The following is a 20,007-nucleotide window of genomic DNA, read 5'->3' on the forward strand; positions in this document are numbered from 1 at the left end:
ACATATTTGTTAGCTTTAAGAGTAAAGAGAGAAACTATCTGTATTTCTTAATTGTAAATGGCACCAAATTGTATTCAAAATTGAGCCACACTTATGGAGCTCCACGATTCTTTTCCTGGTGTTTTGGTTGATAAATTTAGGGCTGGGTATTGTCACTGATTTCTAGAATCGATTCAATTCCGATTCACAAGGTCCCGAATCGATTCGATCCACGATTCGATTTAATTCGATTTGATTCAATTCAATTCAATTTGAATCTGGGAAATTTTGACAGTCAGAAAAAGGAAGCTGACACACGCAAGACTTTATCAAAGGTGTGAGCATCACAGCAGATGCCTTTGTGTCAAAGTAGCTGAGGATAAAACACAGAAAAACATGAAGGCGATTTTCCTGGCCTGGATTTTATAAAAATATTCTGCAGTACATCAAAAACGAAAGAAAACCATTAATCAACACATGAACATTACCTCTGACGTTACAGCGGTTTTATTAGAGACACGGCTAAGCGTTTTGCATAATTTAAAAAAGTTTAAATTTGTTCAGTATTGAACGGCAGAAATTAGGTTTTCTTTTCGGAAGTATATAAAAAAAAACTTAAAAAAACGTCGGCCGACAGCGCTGTAAACAACGGTAGACTTGTGCGTAACAAGCAAGCGAATAATGAAGAAAACAGATTTTTAGACGGGAAACTGTTCTTGAAGTACAGAGAGAGAGGGAGAGAGAGGGAGAGAGAGAGAGAGCTGTGCATCGTGGTCGAAGCAAAACAGTAAAAGTAAGAGTGAATACATGACGATGTTTATGTGAAGCGTAGTTTGGATCTTCTTTTGCTGCTGGTTCGGTCAATATTGTTTGGAGAGACATCAAACTAACAGCTGTAGAATCAGCGCATAAAGGGCGTGAACACAAAGCGCGGACAGATCAGAATCAGCGAGCTGTCGGCTTTCAGCCCCGACCGTGAGAAAGGCCACATCTAACTGATTTGAACCGCGGGTTGTGCTGTGTGTTTAAGTCTTTGTGCAGAATCTGTGTTCCTGCTCTCATTTATTGTCTTAGCTGTTTGGTGGTTGTTGAAATTTTGTGAGATTTCACCAGAGATTCTGGCATTTCGGGCAAAATAAATTTATATTAAAAAATCGATTCAGGATTTTAATGAATCGATTTTACATTATCCAAGCCAGAATCGATTTTAATCGATAAATCGATTATAAAAACCCACCCCTAGTTGATATCTCTTAATTTTCCCATTTCAAAGAAACAGGCTCTGTTTTGCCTTTTATGCATCCACAGCTGTGCCACCAATTTACTCACATGGACTCTACTAACCTATCAGAAGCTTCTTCAGCTCAGAATGGAATTGTCTGGAGTTTTCTTATTAATTAACAATAAACTTAGTGTACATGTACTCCTAAATTTGATGAAAGTGATAAAAAATAGGAAGCTCTGTCTCTCTTTATTCTGACATTTAACTAATTCAAAAGATATTTCAATATTTATTTATCCAAAACAAAACAAGTTTACTCTAAATTGATGTTGTACAGTAAAAAAATGTTCTTGTGTTTTCCATAAAGTGTATGTAAATATCTGGTTTCAACTGTGAATATACTGCTGTGTATTGAAGTTCCTCTTGTTTTGCATAGGAATATACTGAACAACATACAAAGCATAATATATAAAATACTACCAGAGTTTTTTCTTTGAAAGAAGCTTCTTATGTCCATTCTTGTATATCAGTGCATTACTGAAACCGATTTATTTAGCCGTGGAGGGTAACAACTGAAAATATGAAATAGACACACATGTAAGCTAAGACTCTCTAAAGAAACAGCATTGTTGTTGTTCGGCTTTTCATCTTGCCATTTGTTGATTCACTTGAAGAGCAAGTAACGTAATATGGGTCAAGCGATCAGTTTGATATCAATCTTTCGTGATACACCGTCATATTTACATTATTTGTACGGTACGAATGATTTGTTTTGGTACCTGGTCAAACTTAAGCTCTCCTTAGTATGGCTGGCTCCATTTCTCCAACAGTGCACTCACAGGCAGCAGCTGCCCCGCCCTCTCACTCAGTCCTTAGTGCCTGAGCTCGGATCATACCAATATCAGGGGGAATTCACGCACAGTCGTAAATTCCCACAGTGTGCACTATGTGCTTCGAATATTGTGTGTACTTTTTGTTTTATACAGTTGTCAGCCAGGCATCTAACTATGAAAAAATTACACTCCAAAAGACCCCAGGCTTCTGACAAAACAACCCGGGCTTAAGACCAGTAAGCCACCCCCACGCTCCGCCCCTGGTCTAAACCAATCAGAGCTAGTCAAGGGCAGGACCTCTCTGATTGGCCATGGTCCAGTTGAACGTGCAGGTGGATAGAGAGAGGTGAGTTGCTTGAATAAAACGATAAAGCTCACAAAACTATTTCAACAACCACCAAACAGGAAATAAAACTTCAGTTACTTTTGACACAAAGGCATCTGCTGTGATGCTCACACCTCTGATGAAGTCTCACATGTATCAGTACTGATAAGTGATCAGAATTATAATATGTCTGACTGTCAAAATTGGATCGAATCAGGACCTCGTGAATCGGAATCAAATGGATTATAGAAATCAGTGACGATACCCAGCCCTAGTGAGCAGTCTAGGCCTGACAGAAGTGGATTTAGCTGTGGGTAATAAGAAAAGATGAAAAGAACTATTGATAACTTTTTTGTTAAGTTAAGGCCTGATCCGTCTGAAATTCATAGCCAGTCCTCTGACACGGAGCTATCAATCTCTGAACCCTGAAATAGCACAGTGTACCCAGAAAACACATTATATGATGGAATAAATGCACTGCCCAAATGGGTAAACACCTTTCACACATAATTGCAATTAAGAAATCAGAGCTATATAAAAGGGCAACAGGTGAACTCTTCTGTTTTGGAGGAATGGATGCTAACCAGAGGAGTGAGACTAAGAGGAGGAGGACAAGGACGATGAAGGCCAAGGAACGTAATCTCCGATGAGCTCAAAGCCACTTTGGTTGGCCATGTGGTCAACCATGGTCTAACAATAAGGGAGGCAAAGTGTACAGCCAAATTTGATCAGGTGCACTGTAGCATCCATCATCCGGACTTTCTGAAGTGAGAATAGGTAAGAAATCTTACAGTACTCAATGAGTACTTTACTGTAGCACAGTATTGCCTGTGGACTGTTCTGTAGAATGTGAAAGTAAAGTATGTGTCATGTATTTGGGAAATGTATTCCTATATTATATTCCTACATAGTAGGCCTATTCATAGTATTTTACAGTATACTATTTGTATTGCAGAGCTGAAAGCTTACCAACACGAGGTGGTCGGGAACGTCTTCTGTCTCCTGAACAGGAGAATGAAATCATTAACATGCTTCTAGAAAATAATGCCATAACAGCACAGCAAATACAAAGAAAAATAATAAAAGACAACAACATGTTTCAAAATACTGATAAGGTCAGCTTATCAACACTGGAACGTGTCCTCAGAAATAATCTGAGGATGAACCAGCTCTACAGGGTGCCATTTGAACGCAATTCAGAAAGAGTCAATGAATTGCAATACATGTGGAAGTAAGTCCCATACAATCCCACAATTAATGCATACTCTCAACAGTATATAAATTACAGTACTGTACATACGCATACTCTGATTATGCTTCACAATAGTGACCACTCCAAGTCTGTATTACATATCATGTTTGTTTCAGAGTTGGTAACTGGTTCACTGTCCACCCACACTTTTTAGTTGTTTATCTCCCTCCATATTCTCCATTCCTCAAGCCCATTATAAGGAATCTTTTTCTGCCTGGAGATGGAAAGTGTATGACCGAAATCCACACACACATATACCCCTTCCCAAGCTATGGAAGATGCATGTGAAGATATAGCAGTTGATGCTATTCATGGCTGGATTCGCCATGCTTGGCAATATTTGCCCTGCTGATCAACCAGGGCAAACATTGCTTGTGATATGGATAAGGTGCTGTTTTCATTCAAATTCCGGTGCTTTCATTCTATTTTTTTTGTTTTCATTCAAATTCCGTTGTATTCATTCTAATTCTGTTGTTTTCATTCTAATTCCGTTGTTTTCATTCAAATTCTGTTGTTTTCATTCAAATTCTGTTGCTTTTATTCAAATTCTGTTCATTTCATTCAAATTCCATTGTTTTCATTCAAAATCTGTTGTTTACTTTCAAAATCTGTTGTTTTCATTCAAGTTCTGTTCTTTTCATTCAAATTCTATTGTTTGTTCTCAAATTCTTTTCTTTTCATTCTAATTCTGTTGCTTTCATTCAAATACTGTTCTTTTCATTCAAATTCTGTTCTTTTCATTCAAATTCGATTCTTCTTATTCTAATTCCGTTCTTTTCATTTTAATTACGTTTTGTTCATTCAAATTCCGGTGCTTTCATTCTATTTTATTTGTTTTCATTCAAATTCCGTTGTTTTAATTCTAATTCCGTTCTTTTCATTCAAATTCTCTTCTTTTCATTCTAAATCCGTTGTTTTCATTCTAATGCTGTTGTTTTTAATGCAAATGCTGTTCTTCTCATTCAAATTCTTTTCTTTTCATTTTAATTCCGTTGTTTTCATTCAAATTCCGGTGCTTTCATTCTATTTTTTGTTTTCATTCAAATTCTGTTGTTTTCATTCAAATTCTCTTCTTTTCATTCTAATTCCGTTGTTTTCATTCAAATTCTGTTGTTTTTATTCAAATGCTGTTCTTCTCATTCTAATTCTACTCTTTTTATTGAAATTCTGTAGTTTTCATTCAAATACTGTTCTTTTCATTTTAATTCCATTGTTTTCATTCAAATTCCCGTGCTTTCAATCTAACCCTTTTGTTTTCATTCAAATGCTGTTCTTTTCATTCAAATTCTTTTCTTTTCATTCTAATTCTGTTCTTTTCATTCAAATTCTTTTCTTTTCATTCTAATTCTGTTGTTTTCATTCAAATTCTGTTGTTTTTATTCTAATTCCGTTGTTTACATTCAAATTCTGTTGTTTTTATTCAAATGCTGTTCTTCTCATTCTAATTCTACTCTTTTTATTGAAATTCTTTTGTTTTCATTCAAATTCTGTTCTTCTCATTCTAATTCTTTTCTTTTCATTTTAATTCCGTTGTTTTCATTCAAATTCCGGTGCTTTCATTCTATTTTTTCTCTTTTCATTCAAATTCTGTTCTTTTCATTCAAATTCCATTCTTTTCCTTTAAATTCCATTGTTTTCATTCAAAATCTGTTCTTTTCATTCACATTCCATTGTTTTCATTCAAATTCTATTGTTTGTTCTCAAATTCTGTTCTTTTCATTTTAATTCCGTTGTTTTCATTCAAATTCCGGTGCTTTCATTCTAATTTTTTTTTGTTTTCATTCAAATTCCATTGTTTTCATTCTAATTCCATTGTTTTCATTCAAATTCTCTTCTTTTCATTCTAATTCCGTTGTTTTCATTCAAATTCTGTTGTTTTTATTCAAATTCTCTTCTTTTCATTCTAATTCCGTTGTTTTCATTCAAATTCTGTTGTTTTTATTCAAATGCTGTTCTTTTATTTTTAATTCCGTTGTTTTCATTCAAATTCCCGTGCTTTCAATCTAACCCTTTTGTTTTCATTCAAATTGCGTTCTTTTCATTCAAATTCCATTCTTTGATTCTGTTCTTTTCATTCAAATTCCATTCTTTTCCTTTAAATTCCGTTGCTTTCATTCAAATTCTGTTCTTTTCATTCAAATTCTTTTCTTTTCATTCTAATTCTGTTGTTTTCATTCAAATTCTGTTCTTTTCATTTTAATTCCGTTGTTTTCATTCAAATTCCCGTGCTTTCAATCTAACCCTTTTGTTTTCATTCAAATTCTGTTCTTTTCATTCAAATTCTTTTCTTTTCATTCTAATTCTGTTCTTTTCATTCAAATTCTTTTCTTTTCATTCTAATTCTGTTGTTTTCATTCAAATTCTGTTGTTTTTATTCTAATTCCGTTGTTTACATTCAAATTCTGTTGTTTTTATTCAAATGCTGTTCTTCTCATTCTAATTCTACTCTTTTTATTCAAATTCTTTTGTTTTCATTCAAATTCTGTTCTTCTCATTCTAATTCTTTTCTTTTCATTTTAATTCCGTTGTTTTCATTCAAATTCCGGTGCTTTCATTCTATTTTTTTTGTTTTCATTCAAATTCCATTGTTTTCATTCTAATTCCATTGTTTTTATTCAAATTCTCTTCTTTTCATTCTAATTCCGTTGTTTTCATTCAAATTCTGTTGTTTTTATTCAAATGCTGTTCTTTTATTTTTAATTCCGTTGTTTTCATTCAAATTCCTGTGCTTTCATTCTAATTCCTTTGTTTTCATTCAAATTAGGTTCTTTTCATTCTAATTCCGTTGTTTTCATTCAAATTCCCGTGCTTTCATTCTAATTCTTTTGTTTTCATTCAAATGGCGTTCTTTTCATTGAAATTCCATTCTTTTGATTCTAATTCTGTTGTTTTCATTCAAATTCTGTTGTTTTCATTCAAATTCTGTTGTTTTCATTCTAATTCTGTTCTTTTCATTCTAATTCCGTTGTTTTCATTCAAACGTTGTTGTTTTTATTCAAATGCTGTTCTTCTCATTCTAATTCTTTTCATTTCATTTTAATTCCGTTGTTTTCATTCAAATTCCCGTGCTTTCATTCTAATGCTTTTGTTTTCATTCAAATTGCGTTCTTTTCATTCAAATTCCATTCTTTTGATTCTAATTCTGTTGTTTTCATTCAAATTCTGTTGTTTTCATTCAAATTCTGTTGTTTTCATTCAAATTCTCTTCTTTTCATTCTAATTCCGTTGTTTTCATTCAAATTCTGTTATTTTCATTCAAATGCTGTTCTTCTCATTCTAATTCTTTTGTTTTCATTTCAATTCTGTTGTTTTCATTCAAATTCCCGTGCTTTCATTCTAATGCTTTTGTTTTCATTAAAATTGCATTCTTTTCATTCAAATTCCATTCTTTTGATTCCAATTCTTTTGTTTTCATTCAAATTCTGTTCTTTTCATTCACATTCCATTGTTTTCATTCAAATTCTATTGTTTGTTCTCAAATTCTGTTCTTTTCATTTTAATTCCGTTGTTTTCATTCAAATTCCGGTGCTTTCATTCTAATTTTTTTTTGTTTTCATTCAAATTCCATTGTTTTCATTCTAATTCCATTGTTTTCATTCAAATTCTCTTCTTTTCATTCTAATTCCGTTGTTTTCATTCAAATTCTGTTGTTTTTATTCAAATTCTCTTCTTTTCATTCTAATTCCGTTGTTTTCATTCAAATTCTGTTGTTTTTATTCAAATGCTGTTCTTTTATTTTTAATTCCGTTGTTTTCATTCAAATTCCCGTGCTTTCAATCTAACCCTTTTGTTTTCATTCAAATTGCGTTCTTTTCATTCAAATTCCATTCTTTGATTCTGTTCTTTTCATTCAAATTCCATTCTTTTCCTTTAAATTCCGTTGCTTTCATTCAAATTCTGTTCTTTTCATTCAAATTCTTTTCTTTTCATTCTAATTCTGTTGTTTTCATTCAAATTCTGTTCTTTTCATTTTAATTCCGTTGTTTTCATTCAAATTCCCGTGCTTTCAATCTAACCCTTTTGTTTTCATTCAAATTCTGTTCTTTTCATTCAAATTCTTTTCTTTTCATTCTAATTCTGTTCTTTTCATTCAAATTCTTTTCTTTTCATTCTAATTCTGTTGTTTTCATTCAAATTCTGTTGTTTTTATTCTAATTCCGTTGTTTACATTCAAATTCTGTTGTTTTTATTCAAATGCTGTTCTTCTCATTCTAATTCTACTCTTTTTATTCAAATTCTTTTGTTTTCATTCAAATTCTGTTCTTCTCATTCTAATTCTTTTCTTTTCATTTTAATTCCGTTGTTTTCATTCAAATTCCGGTGCTTTCATTCTATTTTTTTTGTTTTCATTCAAATTCCATTGTTTTCATTCTAATTCCATTGTTTTTATTCAAATTCTCTTCTTTTCATTCTAATTCCGTTGTTTTCATTCAAATTCTGTTGTTTTTATTCAAATGCTGTTCTTTTATTTTTAATTCCGTTGTTTTCATTCAAATTCCTGTGCTTTCATTCTAATTCCTTTGTTTTCATTCAAATTAGGTTCTTTTCATTCTAATTCCGTTGTTTTCATTCAAATTCCCGTGCTTTCATTCTAATTCTTTTGTTTTCATTCAAATGGCGTTCTTTTCATTGAAATTCCATTCTTTTGATTCTAATTCTGTTGTTTTCATTCAAATTCTGTTGTTTTCATTCAAATTCTGTTGTTTTCATTCTAATTCTGTTCTTTTCATTCTAATTCCGTTGTTTTCATTCAAACGTTGTTGTTTTTATTCAAATGCTGTTCTTCTCATTCTAATTCTTTTCATTTCATTTTAATTCCGTTGTTTTCATTCAAATTCCCGTGCTTTCATTCTAATGCTTTTGTTTTCATTCAAATTGCGTTCTTTTCATTCAAATTCCATTCTTTTGATTCTAATTCTGTTGTTTTCATTCAAATTCTGTTGTTTTCATTCAAATTCTGTTGTTTTCATTCAAATTCTCTTCTTTTCATTCTAATTCCGTTGTTTTCATTCAAATTCTGTTATTTTCATTCAAATGCTGTTCTTCTCATTCTAATTCTTTTGTTTTCATTTCAATTCTGTTGTTTTCATTCAAATTCCCGTGCTTTCATTCTAATGCTTTTGTTTTCATTAAAATTGCATTCTTTTCATTCAAATTCCATTCTTTTGATTCCAATTCTTTTGTTTTCATTCAAATTCTGTTCTTTTCATTCAAATTTCATTCTTTTCCTTTAAATTCTGTTGCTTTCATTCAAATTCTGTTCTTTTCATTCAAATTCTATTGTTTGTTCTCAAATTGTGTTCTTTTCATTCTAATTCTTTTGTTTTCATTTAAAATCTTAAAATTCAAATTCGATTCTTCTCATTCTAATTCTGTTCTTTTCATTTTAATTGCGTTGTTTTCATTCAAATTCCGGTGCTTTCATGCAGAGGCGGAGGCAGACATTTGATACACCCAGGGCTTAGCCCTAAAGGGTAGTATGCATGTGGGATGGGGGCGGGGGGTTATAGGCTCTGTTTTGAGTTTTGTTCAAAAAAGCAGGACTTCATATAGGTTTTAAATTAAGCAGCAAGAACAAAGTCGGGGCTAAACCCCAATTCAACCAGACCCAGAACTGATTCGGAATTAAAACAGGACTACAACAGTTCAAAATCAGGACTACTTAGGACTTAACCAAGACAGAACCAGAATCAGAACTAGATGATAGTAGCACTAAAACCTGCACTACACTTATTTTTTAATTCTACCGAAGTCCACTATTTAGATTCAGAAAGGTTCATATAATTATTTAGCCTTGCTGTGAAAACAAGCCTGCATAACTTAATAAATGTAGAATTTGAAAAATAACAAACCTAAAAAGAAACATTAGGTACGAGATACATGAGGACCTATGATACGGTGATACTTTTGGTAAACAACCATTTGACTAACATGTGTGTCTCACCTGCTTATGTTCATCTCTGTTCTGTCCTCATTCTCTCTCTCTCTCTCTCTGCTCCTCTCTCTCCCTCTTTGTGCTGACAATCAAGCCAAACACCAACATCATCAAATATACAGTTGAAACCAGATATTTACAGACTCTTCAGATAAAAACACTTTTTTAATTGTAACATCAAATCAGACTAAATGTTTATTTTTTTAGATTGATAAATATAAAAACATATTTGTTAACTTTAAGAGTAAAGAGAGAAACTATCTGTATTTCTTAATTGCAAATGGCACCAAATTGTATTCAAACTGAGCCACACTTATGGAGCTCCACAGTTCTTTTCCAGGTGTTTTGGTTGATATCTCTGGATTTTCCCATGTCAAAGAAACAGGCTCTGTGTTTTGCCTTATATCCACATCCACAGCTGTGCCACCAATTTACTCACATGGACTCTACTAACCTATCAGAAGCTTCTTCAGCTCAGAATGGAATCGTCTGGAGTTTTCTTATTAATTAACAATAAACTTAGTGTATATGTACTCCTACATTTGATGAAAGAGATAAAAAATAGAAAGCTCTGTCTCTCTTTATTCTGACATTTAACTAATTCAAAAGATATTTCAATATTTATTTATCCAAAACAAAACAAGTTTACTCTAAACTGATGTTGTGCAGTAAAAAAATGTTCTTGTGTTTTCCATAAAGTGTATGTAAATATCTGGTTTCAACTGTCAATATACTGTGTGTTGAAATTTTTGTTTTGCATAGGAATATACTGAACAACATACAAAGTACAATATATAAAATAACATCTACCTGAGTTTTTTCTTTGAAAGAAGCTCCTTATGTCCATTCTTGTATATCAGTGCATTACTGAAACCGATTTATTTAGCCGTGGAGGGTAACAACTGAAAATATGAAATAAACACACATGTAAGCTAAGACTCTCTAAAAAAACAGCAGTGTTGTTGTTCGGCTTTTCATGTTGCCATTTGTTGATTCACTTGAAGAGCAAGTAACTTAACATGGGTCAAATGATCAGTTTGATATCAATCTTTTGTGATGCACCGTCATATTTACATTATTGGTACAGTACGAATGATTTGCTTTGGTACCTGCTCAAACTTCAGCTCTCCTCTGTCTGCCTGGCTGCGCTTCTCCAACAGCGCACGCGCAGGCAGCAGCTGCCCCGCCCCCTCGCTCAGTCGCTTAGTGTCTGAGCTCGGATCATACCAATATTAGGGGGGATTTACGCACAGTCGTAAATTCCCACAGTGTGCACTATGTGCTTCGAATATTGTGTGTAGTTTTTGTTTTATACAGTTGTCAGCCAGGCATCTAACTATGAAAAAATTACACTCCAAAAGACCCCGGGCTTCTGAAAAAACAACCCGGGCTTAAGCCCAGTAAGCCACCCCCCCGCTCCGCCACTGCTTTCATGATCCGTGTACTTTTCGGTATTTGAAGTTTCGTTTCAGAAAGTATAATTTAAAAAAGAAAATGAGACACTTATTTAATTCTCAACTTAAAAAGCTAAAATGAAAAACGTAAAACAATTGTTTTTTTCATTTTGTCCTTTCGCACATCAGAAACGAAAAACCCAAGAAAAAAGAACGAGAAAGGGCCCTTTATTTATTTTGTCTGAACCGGAAGTTTTAGTAGGTCAACAACCTGTACAAGTGATAAGCAAACTTATGGCAAACACTGTAGTGTGGACATCATGACGTTGGAAAAATACTGGAAATTATATAATCATCGGAAATTATATCAGAGCGTCTGTCATATGAACACGGGGAAGTGAGAGGATTTTCTGCGAGAAATGTTAGAAAGTTTTGTGCTGAGCAAATCACTAGCTGTCGACTCTCGGACACACGGTTGGAGCTTGAGGTGACACAAGCTATAAATGAGGTAAGGTACTTTCTTCCTTCACCTTATGACTGTGTATGGTTGTCTTAACTGGGTTGTAAGGGGGTTAGTCTAGACTGTGTGCGCGCGCCCGCGCGTTTTAGCGTCTTGCGGGTGGTGGGTAACGTTAGTTATTTTAAAGATGTCTCTCACTGGTATTTGTACAGTTAATTAGCACAATACTTTAGCTTTACACATTTGCTTTCAGAATAAGCTACTTTACATTTGTTGTTCTAGTAGTAGCATGATCTTTTATTTTAAACAGGTGGGCCCAACATATGGCCGCAAAATGATGAAGGGCTATCTGTCCACAAAAGGGGTACATGCTGCAGAGGGACGAATTGGGTCAATTTTAAGAGAGGTGCATCAACCTTATCATGAAGCAAGACGCCAGGTAGCCTATGTTATTTAATCTTCCACTAGAACTGTATTCCAATGTTCTTTGTCATATTTGTGATATACATCATGTAATGGTAGGGCCTAATTCTGTTTAACAGATGTACGCCCTGCTTTAACAGTTACTTGACTCTTCCTCAAACGTATGATCAAATCTGCCTTTATCCAGTCAGCTGTCATTTATTTTTGTGATTTTTTTGTAAGGGAGCTCGGAATCTTAATCCCACACCGTACCATGCTGAATGCATGGGGCACAAGGTTCACCTGGACCAAAACGAGAAACTTGTAATGTTTGGAGTCACCCATGTTTTAGCTGTAGATGGATTCAGTAAAAAGATTGTGAGTCATTCCACAATGCCAATCAAAAACAACTTGAGCATCTATGAATATGTTTTCAGGTAATACAACCTCTCAAACCATTTATTTCATCTTAAGTGTTTTGATGGACATGTTAGTCATATTGGACATGAGCTGCACCCAAATTTACAATATTTGAATTTAAATTAGACATGCAACAGATGGGTCTGGTTATGTTCCTGAATATAATATATTAAGAACTTACCAAACATTTTGATCAACATTTTCTATTAATGTAAAAATAAATAAAATGGAATTGCACATGAATCATTTAACTACTTTATTGCAATTAATCAGTGTTCATTTATGAATGGAACAAGGTTCTTGGATTTCCACATATCTTTCAATTGTTCTGACATACATCTAAAGTCTGAGCATGACAGTGACATTGCAAAGAAACTTAAGAAATATATGTTGTCCTACTACAACTAAAATATTACCCAAAAAAAACATGAATGAATACATTCAAAATAATAACACCTTTGCTGGTCTTAAAGCAAAATAGTTAATAAATGTTCTTTATTTTTCCTGTACCAGACCTGCAGTGATCACCTATGGTATGTGGGACCAGGTGCGAGTAGACCATGGAAAGGAATTTTATTTAACACTGTTCATGCAAGAGATGCTGTCACATCATCGCTTCAATCAGGAGAGACTGCCTTATTTACAGACCTCATCCACAAGAGTAAGATTTAAGTACCATTAACATCAGCTGAAATTCTTATACTATTACGTGTACTACTACGTACATTTAAGACATGTTTCTTTTAACTCTTTTAGAACCACACAGTTGAAAGGATTTGGCCTGAAATCAACAACCGTGTCAACTACCCACTAAAAACTGCCCTACTCCAGCTGATGGACCAGGAGGAGATAGATATGGAGGATAACCTTGTGCGATACTGTGTGTCCAATCTAACCTGTCAGCTGTGTAACATTGGTCTTGCAAGTGTGGTAGAATCATGGAATGCTCATAGAATCCCAGGTAAAAAAAAAAAAAAAAAAAAGTCAGATTGCTTACAACCCTGATAATGAACATTTAAACACCTCCTCTATTTTTTACAGGAAAAGGCATACCAAATCACTTTGCAGAACATGGGTGTAAAAGAAGAATTTCTCCAGAGCTCTTGCCAAATGCACTTGAAGCAGCAGACCTTTACAGGCAGCACTTGGGATCTGCACTCAAAGAATATTCGACTTTTGGAGTTGATCCCTTCACAACCGAACAGGACAAACTTAGAACAGAGAGTCATTTTGCAGAAAAATATCCTGATATTTCACATTTGTTTTTTAGAGCCGTAAATGGTGACTTTATGCCATACAAAGAAGCTCTGCTCTGTCTCATAAACATAACTCAGAGAAATGTATGAACCACTGCATCTGTAAACTGTACAGAACAGACAAAAAAAAAAAATCAACTGACTGTAAACATTTGTGTGTACACACTACATTACTCCTCTGCAAAAAAAGATTTCAATACAGAAAATGCAGCTGTTAGACCAGTAATTTGTAGAACTCCGTTGTTACTCTCCCTGCATTTTGCACAGTGCTGTGATGTCTCTTGCCACTGTTCCACACATGTCTTGCAGCCAATAATGCTTCTGCAGCACAGTGAGAACACTGGATCCTCAATGATGTCTGCAAAAGTAAATCAGATAAGTGAGACTGTTATCCATTTATGTTGAATTTAGTTCAAACTATAGGTTCAAAGTCAGTCTTGACATAAATTTACAGACAGCATGCAGAATATTTTTGGTTATTCTGTAATTCCTCTTGTTCACGCTGTTCTGAGAAAGTCCCTGTCTATATTTTTGTCTATAATTGATGAGGGGCAAAATCAGTACATTTTCTCAATTAGCAAGCAAGAAAAATGAAAAAGTTACAGGTACTTGATTCAATATATGCAACTACAGTCCCATTTTAAATGTGAACTTTTTAGTTTTACATTACTGTGAACAGTGTACCGTCACCCATACTGACATTGTAATCAATTTGAAAAGCTATACTTTCATAGTCAAGATTGCAAGGAGAACCCAAATTAAATGTGCATGTAAACTTTTGAATGTTATGTTACAGTAGACCTGCATCTTGATTGTCTGTGCCTAAGTATTTAAATGGACACTGCTGAATAAAGAGCCTATGTTTGGTAAAAAAATGTTTGTCCAAAGTAATGATTGAATGTGGTTTGACATTGTTTTAATTGTAATTAAAATGTTAGTGTAGATGTAATGTATTTACTAAGCAACATTTGAACATACTCATACAAACCACGCAGCTAAATCCCTCCTTGAGTGTCTGCAGCTTGGGGGTTGTGACTTTCTGGGCAACTGCAAGATCAGTGAGCTCTTTGATTGCTGCTGTGACAGCTGGCAGACTTTGAGATGCCAACACCAACTCTTCTATTTTGTCACTCACTTCTCCCAAACTGGCACTGTCATCATCTTTACGGCTGCTACAAATAAAAATGGATAATCAGATGTCAAAGCTACTTACTGGCTTAAAGAAACATCACATCACTTACTGATAGATGATGATTTATGTAGTGATGTCTTACTGCTATTATAGGATTTAAATCAAATTAATTCTTCTATATTGATGTTCATCCTATAGTATATACATATTTATTCACATACCTCAGTTTCTTCCTCTTTGTTCCCTGGAGGCAATTAAAGTCTTGTTCAGGCACAGCAAGAATTTTTCGTGCATTTTGTCTCCAGTACTGTGACCCTACAGATGAAAAACAAAACCAAAGAAACCTGTTTAGAAGCCAATACCATATTACCCAATAAATATTACAAAGAGTCTGGTAAGACATGTCTCTCCATAAGATATGGGCTTTAGCTGTAATATTATGGCTCACCTGTTGTGCCCTCCGACTCCAGAATTGCATTGCCCTGTGCATCTGTCAAAATTATTGGGTTGTAATTACCAATGGCATCTTGCACTTTTCCTACTATCCCTTGAAGCGTAGCCTCAGACTCCAGGAATCGTACAACCACCATTCTATTGGGAATCAACCTCCCACCAACTACATCTGCAAAGTACACTGATCTGTAAAACAAAACATAATAATTTTACATATCTTGTAAAAGACAGCAGGCCACAAATCCATTCAGTGATTGCTATAGGCAAATTGTACTAAAACAGCTTTGCTATTCTTAACAATTCAACTATCCATGCACCTTATGTTTCTTTTTATTTTGCCTGTTCTGTAATTTAATATTCAAGAACACAGACTCATCCTACCTCTGAAATGTTTTGGAGGACATAGGGGAACTTGAAGTAGCCTGCTGTGAACGTGAAGGTGCAGACGCTGCCACAGCTGGTGCTCGCATAAATGCAAAACGCTGCCCGCTGGAACCTGCTGTTGGAATTGACTCCATGTCTTCTCCGTGGACTTCATAGTGACCTCTGGGTGTAATGTCTAATGCGCTGAAAACACCAGAGACCGCACCGGGGAACATAGCCACGTTTGAATCATCCGTGATGTACAGAGTATGCGCGGATACCTGTTTAAGAAAAGTTTCCGTAAATCACGTTGCTCTGCTAACGTGTTACTCCTGTGCACACGGTTAATAGGCTCTAAAGGCTTACTTATTAGCTAGTAGCCGGTAAAAGTCAATGAATAACTATTTACACATTAGCACATGTGCACAATTCACATATTAGCACAATGAAGACGGCTAGACATAGTATTAGTAAAAGTAGGCCTACATGAAATCACCAAATGTTAACGTTAGCCATTCCGCAGTAAGGAAGAACAATAACGTTCATAAAAAAACTGCTGAAAGCAAAGTTTGCGAAGTTTACATATCTACCTGAAAGATGCGACCCAGTTTTTCTGCAGTCATGTCTTCGTCCCGGAGTGTCACTCTCTTAGTTTTCCTAAAAACAACGTAATGGTCCATCCTCTGTTTATTCCAGTGTAACTTTAAGGCCGTCGATCTCTTGTGTGGGGGACGGTGTGCGCGCGCCATAAAAAAACGCGCAGAAGAAGTACTTCCCGTTTCAGACATTGAAAATGCGTCTATTTTTTTGTTTTTGCGCTAGTATACTTTCATTATTTGAATCACGAAGAAATCCAAAAAAGCACGTCTAATTTTAAGTGTATGACGGCTATTTGTTACCACCGAATGAAAAAACAAGTTATTTTCGCCCATTTTATTCTTTATCAAAAATTAAAAAAATGAAAATTCTTTTAAATATCGTTTTTTCGTTTTGGTTTCTGAAACAAAACTTCAAATACCGAAAAGTACACGGACCTTTCATTCCAGTTTTTTTTGTTTTCATTCAAATTACGTTCTTTTCATTCAAATTCCATTGTTTTCATTCTAATTCCGTTGTTTTCATTCAAATTCTCTTCTTTTCATTCTAATTCCGTTGTTTTCATTCAAATTCTGTTGTTTTTATTCAAATGCAGTTCTTCTCATTCTAATTCTACTCTTTTCATTTTAATTCCGTTGTTTTCATTCAAATACTGTTCTTTTCATTCAAATTCTGTAGTTTTCATTCAAATACTGTTCTTTTCATTCAAATTCTGTAGTTTTCATTCAAATACTGTTCTTTTCATTTTAATTCCGTTGTTTTCATTCAAATTCCCGTGCTTTCAATCTAACCCTTTTGTTTTCATTCAAATTGCGTTCTTTTCATTCAAATTCCATTCTTTGATTCTGTTCTTTTCATTCAAATTCCATTCTTTTCCTTTAAATTCCGTTGCTTTCATTCAAATTCTGTTCTTTTCATTCAAATTCTTTTCTTTTCATTCTAATTCTGTTGTTTTCATTCAAATTCTGTTGTTTTTATTCTAATTCCGTTGTTTTCATTCAAATTCTGTTGTTTTTATTCAAATGCTGTTCTTCTCATTCTAATTCTACTCTTTTTATTCAAATTCTTTTGTTTTCATTCAAATTCTGTTCTAATCATTCTAATTCTGTTCTTTTCATTTTAATTCCGTTGTTTTCATTCAAATTCTGTTCTTTTCATTCAAATTCCATTCTTTTCCTTTAAATTCCATTGTTTTCATTCAAATACTGTTCTTTTCATTCAAATTGTTCTTTTCATTCTAATTCTTTTGTTTTCATTCAAAATCTGTTCTTTTCATTCACATTCCATTGTTTTCATTCAAATTCTATTGTTTGTTCTCAAATTCTGTTCTTTTCATTTTAATTCCGTTGTTTTCATTCAAATTCCGGTGCTTTCATTCTATTTTTTTGGTTTTCATTCAAATTCCATTGTTTTCATTCTAATTCCGTTGTTTTCATTCAAATTCTCTTCTTTTCATTCTAATTCCGTTGTTTTCACTCAGGTTCTGTTGTTTTCATTCAAATTCTGTTGCTTTTATTCAAATTCTATTCATTTCCTTCAAATTCTATTGTTTTCATTCTAATTCTGTTGTTTACTTTCAAATGCTTTTCTTCTCATTCTAATTCTACTCTTTTTATTCAAATTCTTTTGTTTTCATTCAAAATCTGTCCTTTTCATTCACATTCTGTTGTTTTCATTCAAATATGATTCTTCTCATTCTAATTCCGTTGTTTTCATTTCAATTCCGTTGTTTTCATTCAAATTCCGGTGCTTTCATTCTAATTCCTTTGTTTTCATTCAAATTAGGTTCTTTTCATTCTAATTCCGTTGTTTTCATTCAAATTCCCGTGCTTTCATTCTAATTCTTTTGTTTTCATTCAAATTGCGTTCTTTTCATTGAAATTCCATTCTTTTGATTCAAATTAGGTTCTTTTCATTCTAATTCCGTTGTTTTCATTCAAATTCCCGTGCTTTCATTATAATTCTTTTGTTGTCATTCAAATTGCGTTCTTTTCATTGAAATTCCATTCTTTTGATTCTAATTCTGTTGTTTTCATTCAAATTCTGTTGTTTTCATTCTAATTCCGTTGTTTTCATTCTAATTCCGTTGTTTTCATTCAAATTCCCGTGCTTTCATTCTAATTCTTTTGTTTTCATTCAAATTGCGTTCTTTTCATTGAAATTCCATTCTTTTGATTCTAATTCCGTTGTTTTCATTCAAATTCCCGTGCTTTCATTCTAATTCTTTTGTTTTCATTCAAATTGCGTTCTTTTCATTGAAATTCCATTCTTTTGATTCTAATTCTGTTGTTTTCATTCTAATTCCGTTGTTTTCATTCAAATTCTGTTATTTTTATTCAAATGCTGTTCTTTTATTTTTAATTCCGTTGTTTTCATTCAAATTCCCGTGCTTTCAATCTAACCCTTTTGTTTTCATTCAAATTGCGTTCTTTTCATTCAAATTCCATTCTTTGATTCTGTTCTTTTCATTCAAATTCCATTCTTTTCCTTTAAATTCCGTTGCTTTCATTCAAATTCTGTTCTTTTCATTCAAATTCTTTTCTTTTCATTTTAATTCCGTTGTTTTCATTCAAATTCCGGTGCTTTCATTCTATTTTTTGTTTTCATTCAAATTCTGTTGTTTTCATTCAAATTCTCTTCTTTTCATTCTAATTCCGTTGTTTTCATTCAAATTCTGTTGTTTTTATTCAAATGCTGTTCTTCTCATTCTAATTCTACTCTTTTTATTGAAATTCTGTAGTTTTCATTCAAATACTGTTCTTTTCATTTTAATTCCATTGTTTTCATTCAAATTCCCGTGCTTTCAATCTAACCCTTTTGTTTTCATTCAAATGCTGTTCTTTTCATTCTAATTCCATTCTTTGATTCTGTTCTTTTCATTCTAATTCTTTTCTTTTCATTCTAATTCTGTTGTTTTCATTCAAATTCTGTTGTTTTTATTCTAATTCCGTTGTTTACATTCAAATTCTGTTGTTTTTATTCAAATGCTGTTCTTTTATTTTTAATTCCGTTGTTTTCATTCAAATTCCCGTGCTTTCAATCTAACCCTTTTGTTTTCATTCAAATTGCGTTCTTTTCATTCAAATTCCATTCTTTGATTCTGTTCTTTTCATTCAAATTCCATTCTTTTCCTTTAAATTCCGTTGCTTTCATTCAAATTCTGTTCTTTTCATTCAAATTCTTTTCTTTTCATTCTAATTCTGTTGTTTTCATTCAAATTCTGTTCTTTTCATTGAAATTCCGTTGTTTTCATTCAAATTCCCGTGCTTTCAATGTAACCCTTTTGTTTTCATTCAAATTCTGTTCTTTTCATTCAAATTCCATTGTTTTCATTCTAATTCCATTGTTTTCATTCAAATTCTCTTCTTTTCATTCTAATTCCGTTGTTTTCATTCAAATTCTGTTGTTTTTATTCAAATTCTCTTCTTTTCATTCTAATTCCGTTGTTTTCATTCAAATTCTGTTGTTTTTATTCAAATGCTGTTCTTTTATTTTTAATTCCGTTGTTTTCATTCAAATTCCCGTGCTTTCATTCTAATTCCTTTGTTTTCATTCAAATTAGGTTCTTTTCATTCTAATTCCGTTGTTTTCATTCAAATTCCCGTGCTTTCATTCTAATTCTTTTGTTTTCATTCAAATGGCGTTCTTTTCATTGAAATTCCATTCTTTTGATTCTAATTCTGTTGTTTTCATTCAAATTCTGTTGTTTTCATTCAAATTCTGTTGTTTTCATTCTAATTCTGTTCTTTTCATTCTAATTCCGTTGTTTTCATTCAAACGTTGTTGTTTTTATTCAAATGCTGTTCTTCTCATTCTAATTCTTTTCTTTTCATTTTAATTCCGTTGTTTTCATTCAAATTCCCGTGCTTTCATTCTAATGCTTTTGTTTTCATTCAAATTGCGTTCTTTTCATTCAAATTCCATTCTTTTGATTCTAATTCTGTTGTTTTCATTCAAATTCTGTTGTTTTCATTCAAATTCTGT

At 33.1% G+C, this 20,007-nt stretch overlaps 2 protein-coding genes across 4 annotated transcripts; one reads left to right on the forward strand and one right to left on the reverse strand.

Moving 5' to 3' along the window:
• The first annotated feature begins 11,298 nt into the window (after positions 1-11,298).
• Positions 11,299-13,568, forward strand: LOC146680304 (uncharacterized). Of its 2 annotated transcripts, XM_085448955.1 has the most exons (6): positions 11,299-11,448; positions 11,711-11,839; positions 12,046-12,239; positions 12,736-12,883; positions 12,979-13,183; positions 13,264-13,568. In XM_085448955.1, the coding sequence occupies exons 2-6, from the start codon at positions 11,735-11,737 to the stop codon at positions 13,566-13,568; spliced, it is 957 nt and encodes a 318-aa protein (XP_085305081.1). In that variant the 5' UTR covers positions 11,299-11,448; positions 11,711-11,734. The 2 variants fall into 2 exon arrangements, with proteins under 2 accessions (XP_085305081.1, XP_085305080.1); XM_085448954.1 differs by having other exon boundaries at positions 11,401-11,839.
• On the reverse strand, positions 12,466-16,458 carry LOC146680305 (uncharacterized). Of its 2 annotated transcripts, none has more exons than XM_085448953.1 (6): positions 16,017-16,458; positions 15,445-15,707; positions 15,059-15,249; positions 14,832-14,925; positions 14,457-14,647; positions 12,466-13,836 (listed from the first exon to the last, which is right to left on the reverse strand). In XM_085448953.1, the coding sequence occupies exons 1-6, from the start codon at positions 16,212-16,214 to the stop codon at positions 13,649-13,651; spliced, it is 1,125 nt and encodes a 374-aa protein (XP_085305079.1). In that variant the 5' UTR covers positions 16,215-16,458; the 3' UTR covers positions 12,466-13,648. The 2 variants fall into 2 exon arrangements, with proteins under 2 accessions (XP_085305079.1, XP_085305078.1); XM_085448952.1 differs by having other exon boundaries at positions 14,457-14,650.
• Positions 16,459-20,007: the final 3,549 nt, after the last annotated feature.

This window comes from Copadichromis virginalis, linkage group LG23 (assembly GCF_057382275.1).
Source record: "Copadichromis virginalis isolate Kocher_CV1m ecotype Utaka linkage group LG23, C_Virginalis_male_GT1.1, whole genome shotgun sequence".
NCBI classification, from domain to species: Eukaryota; Metazoa; Chordata; class Actinopteri; order Cichliformes; family Cichlidae; genus Copadichromis; species Copadichromis virginalis.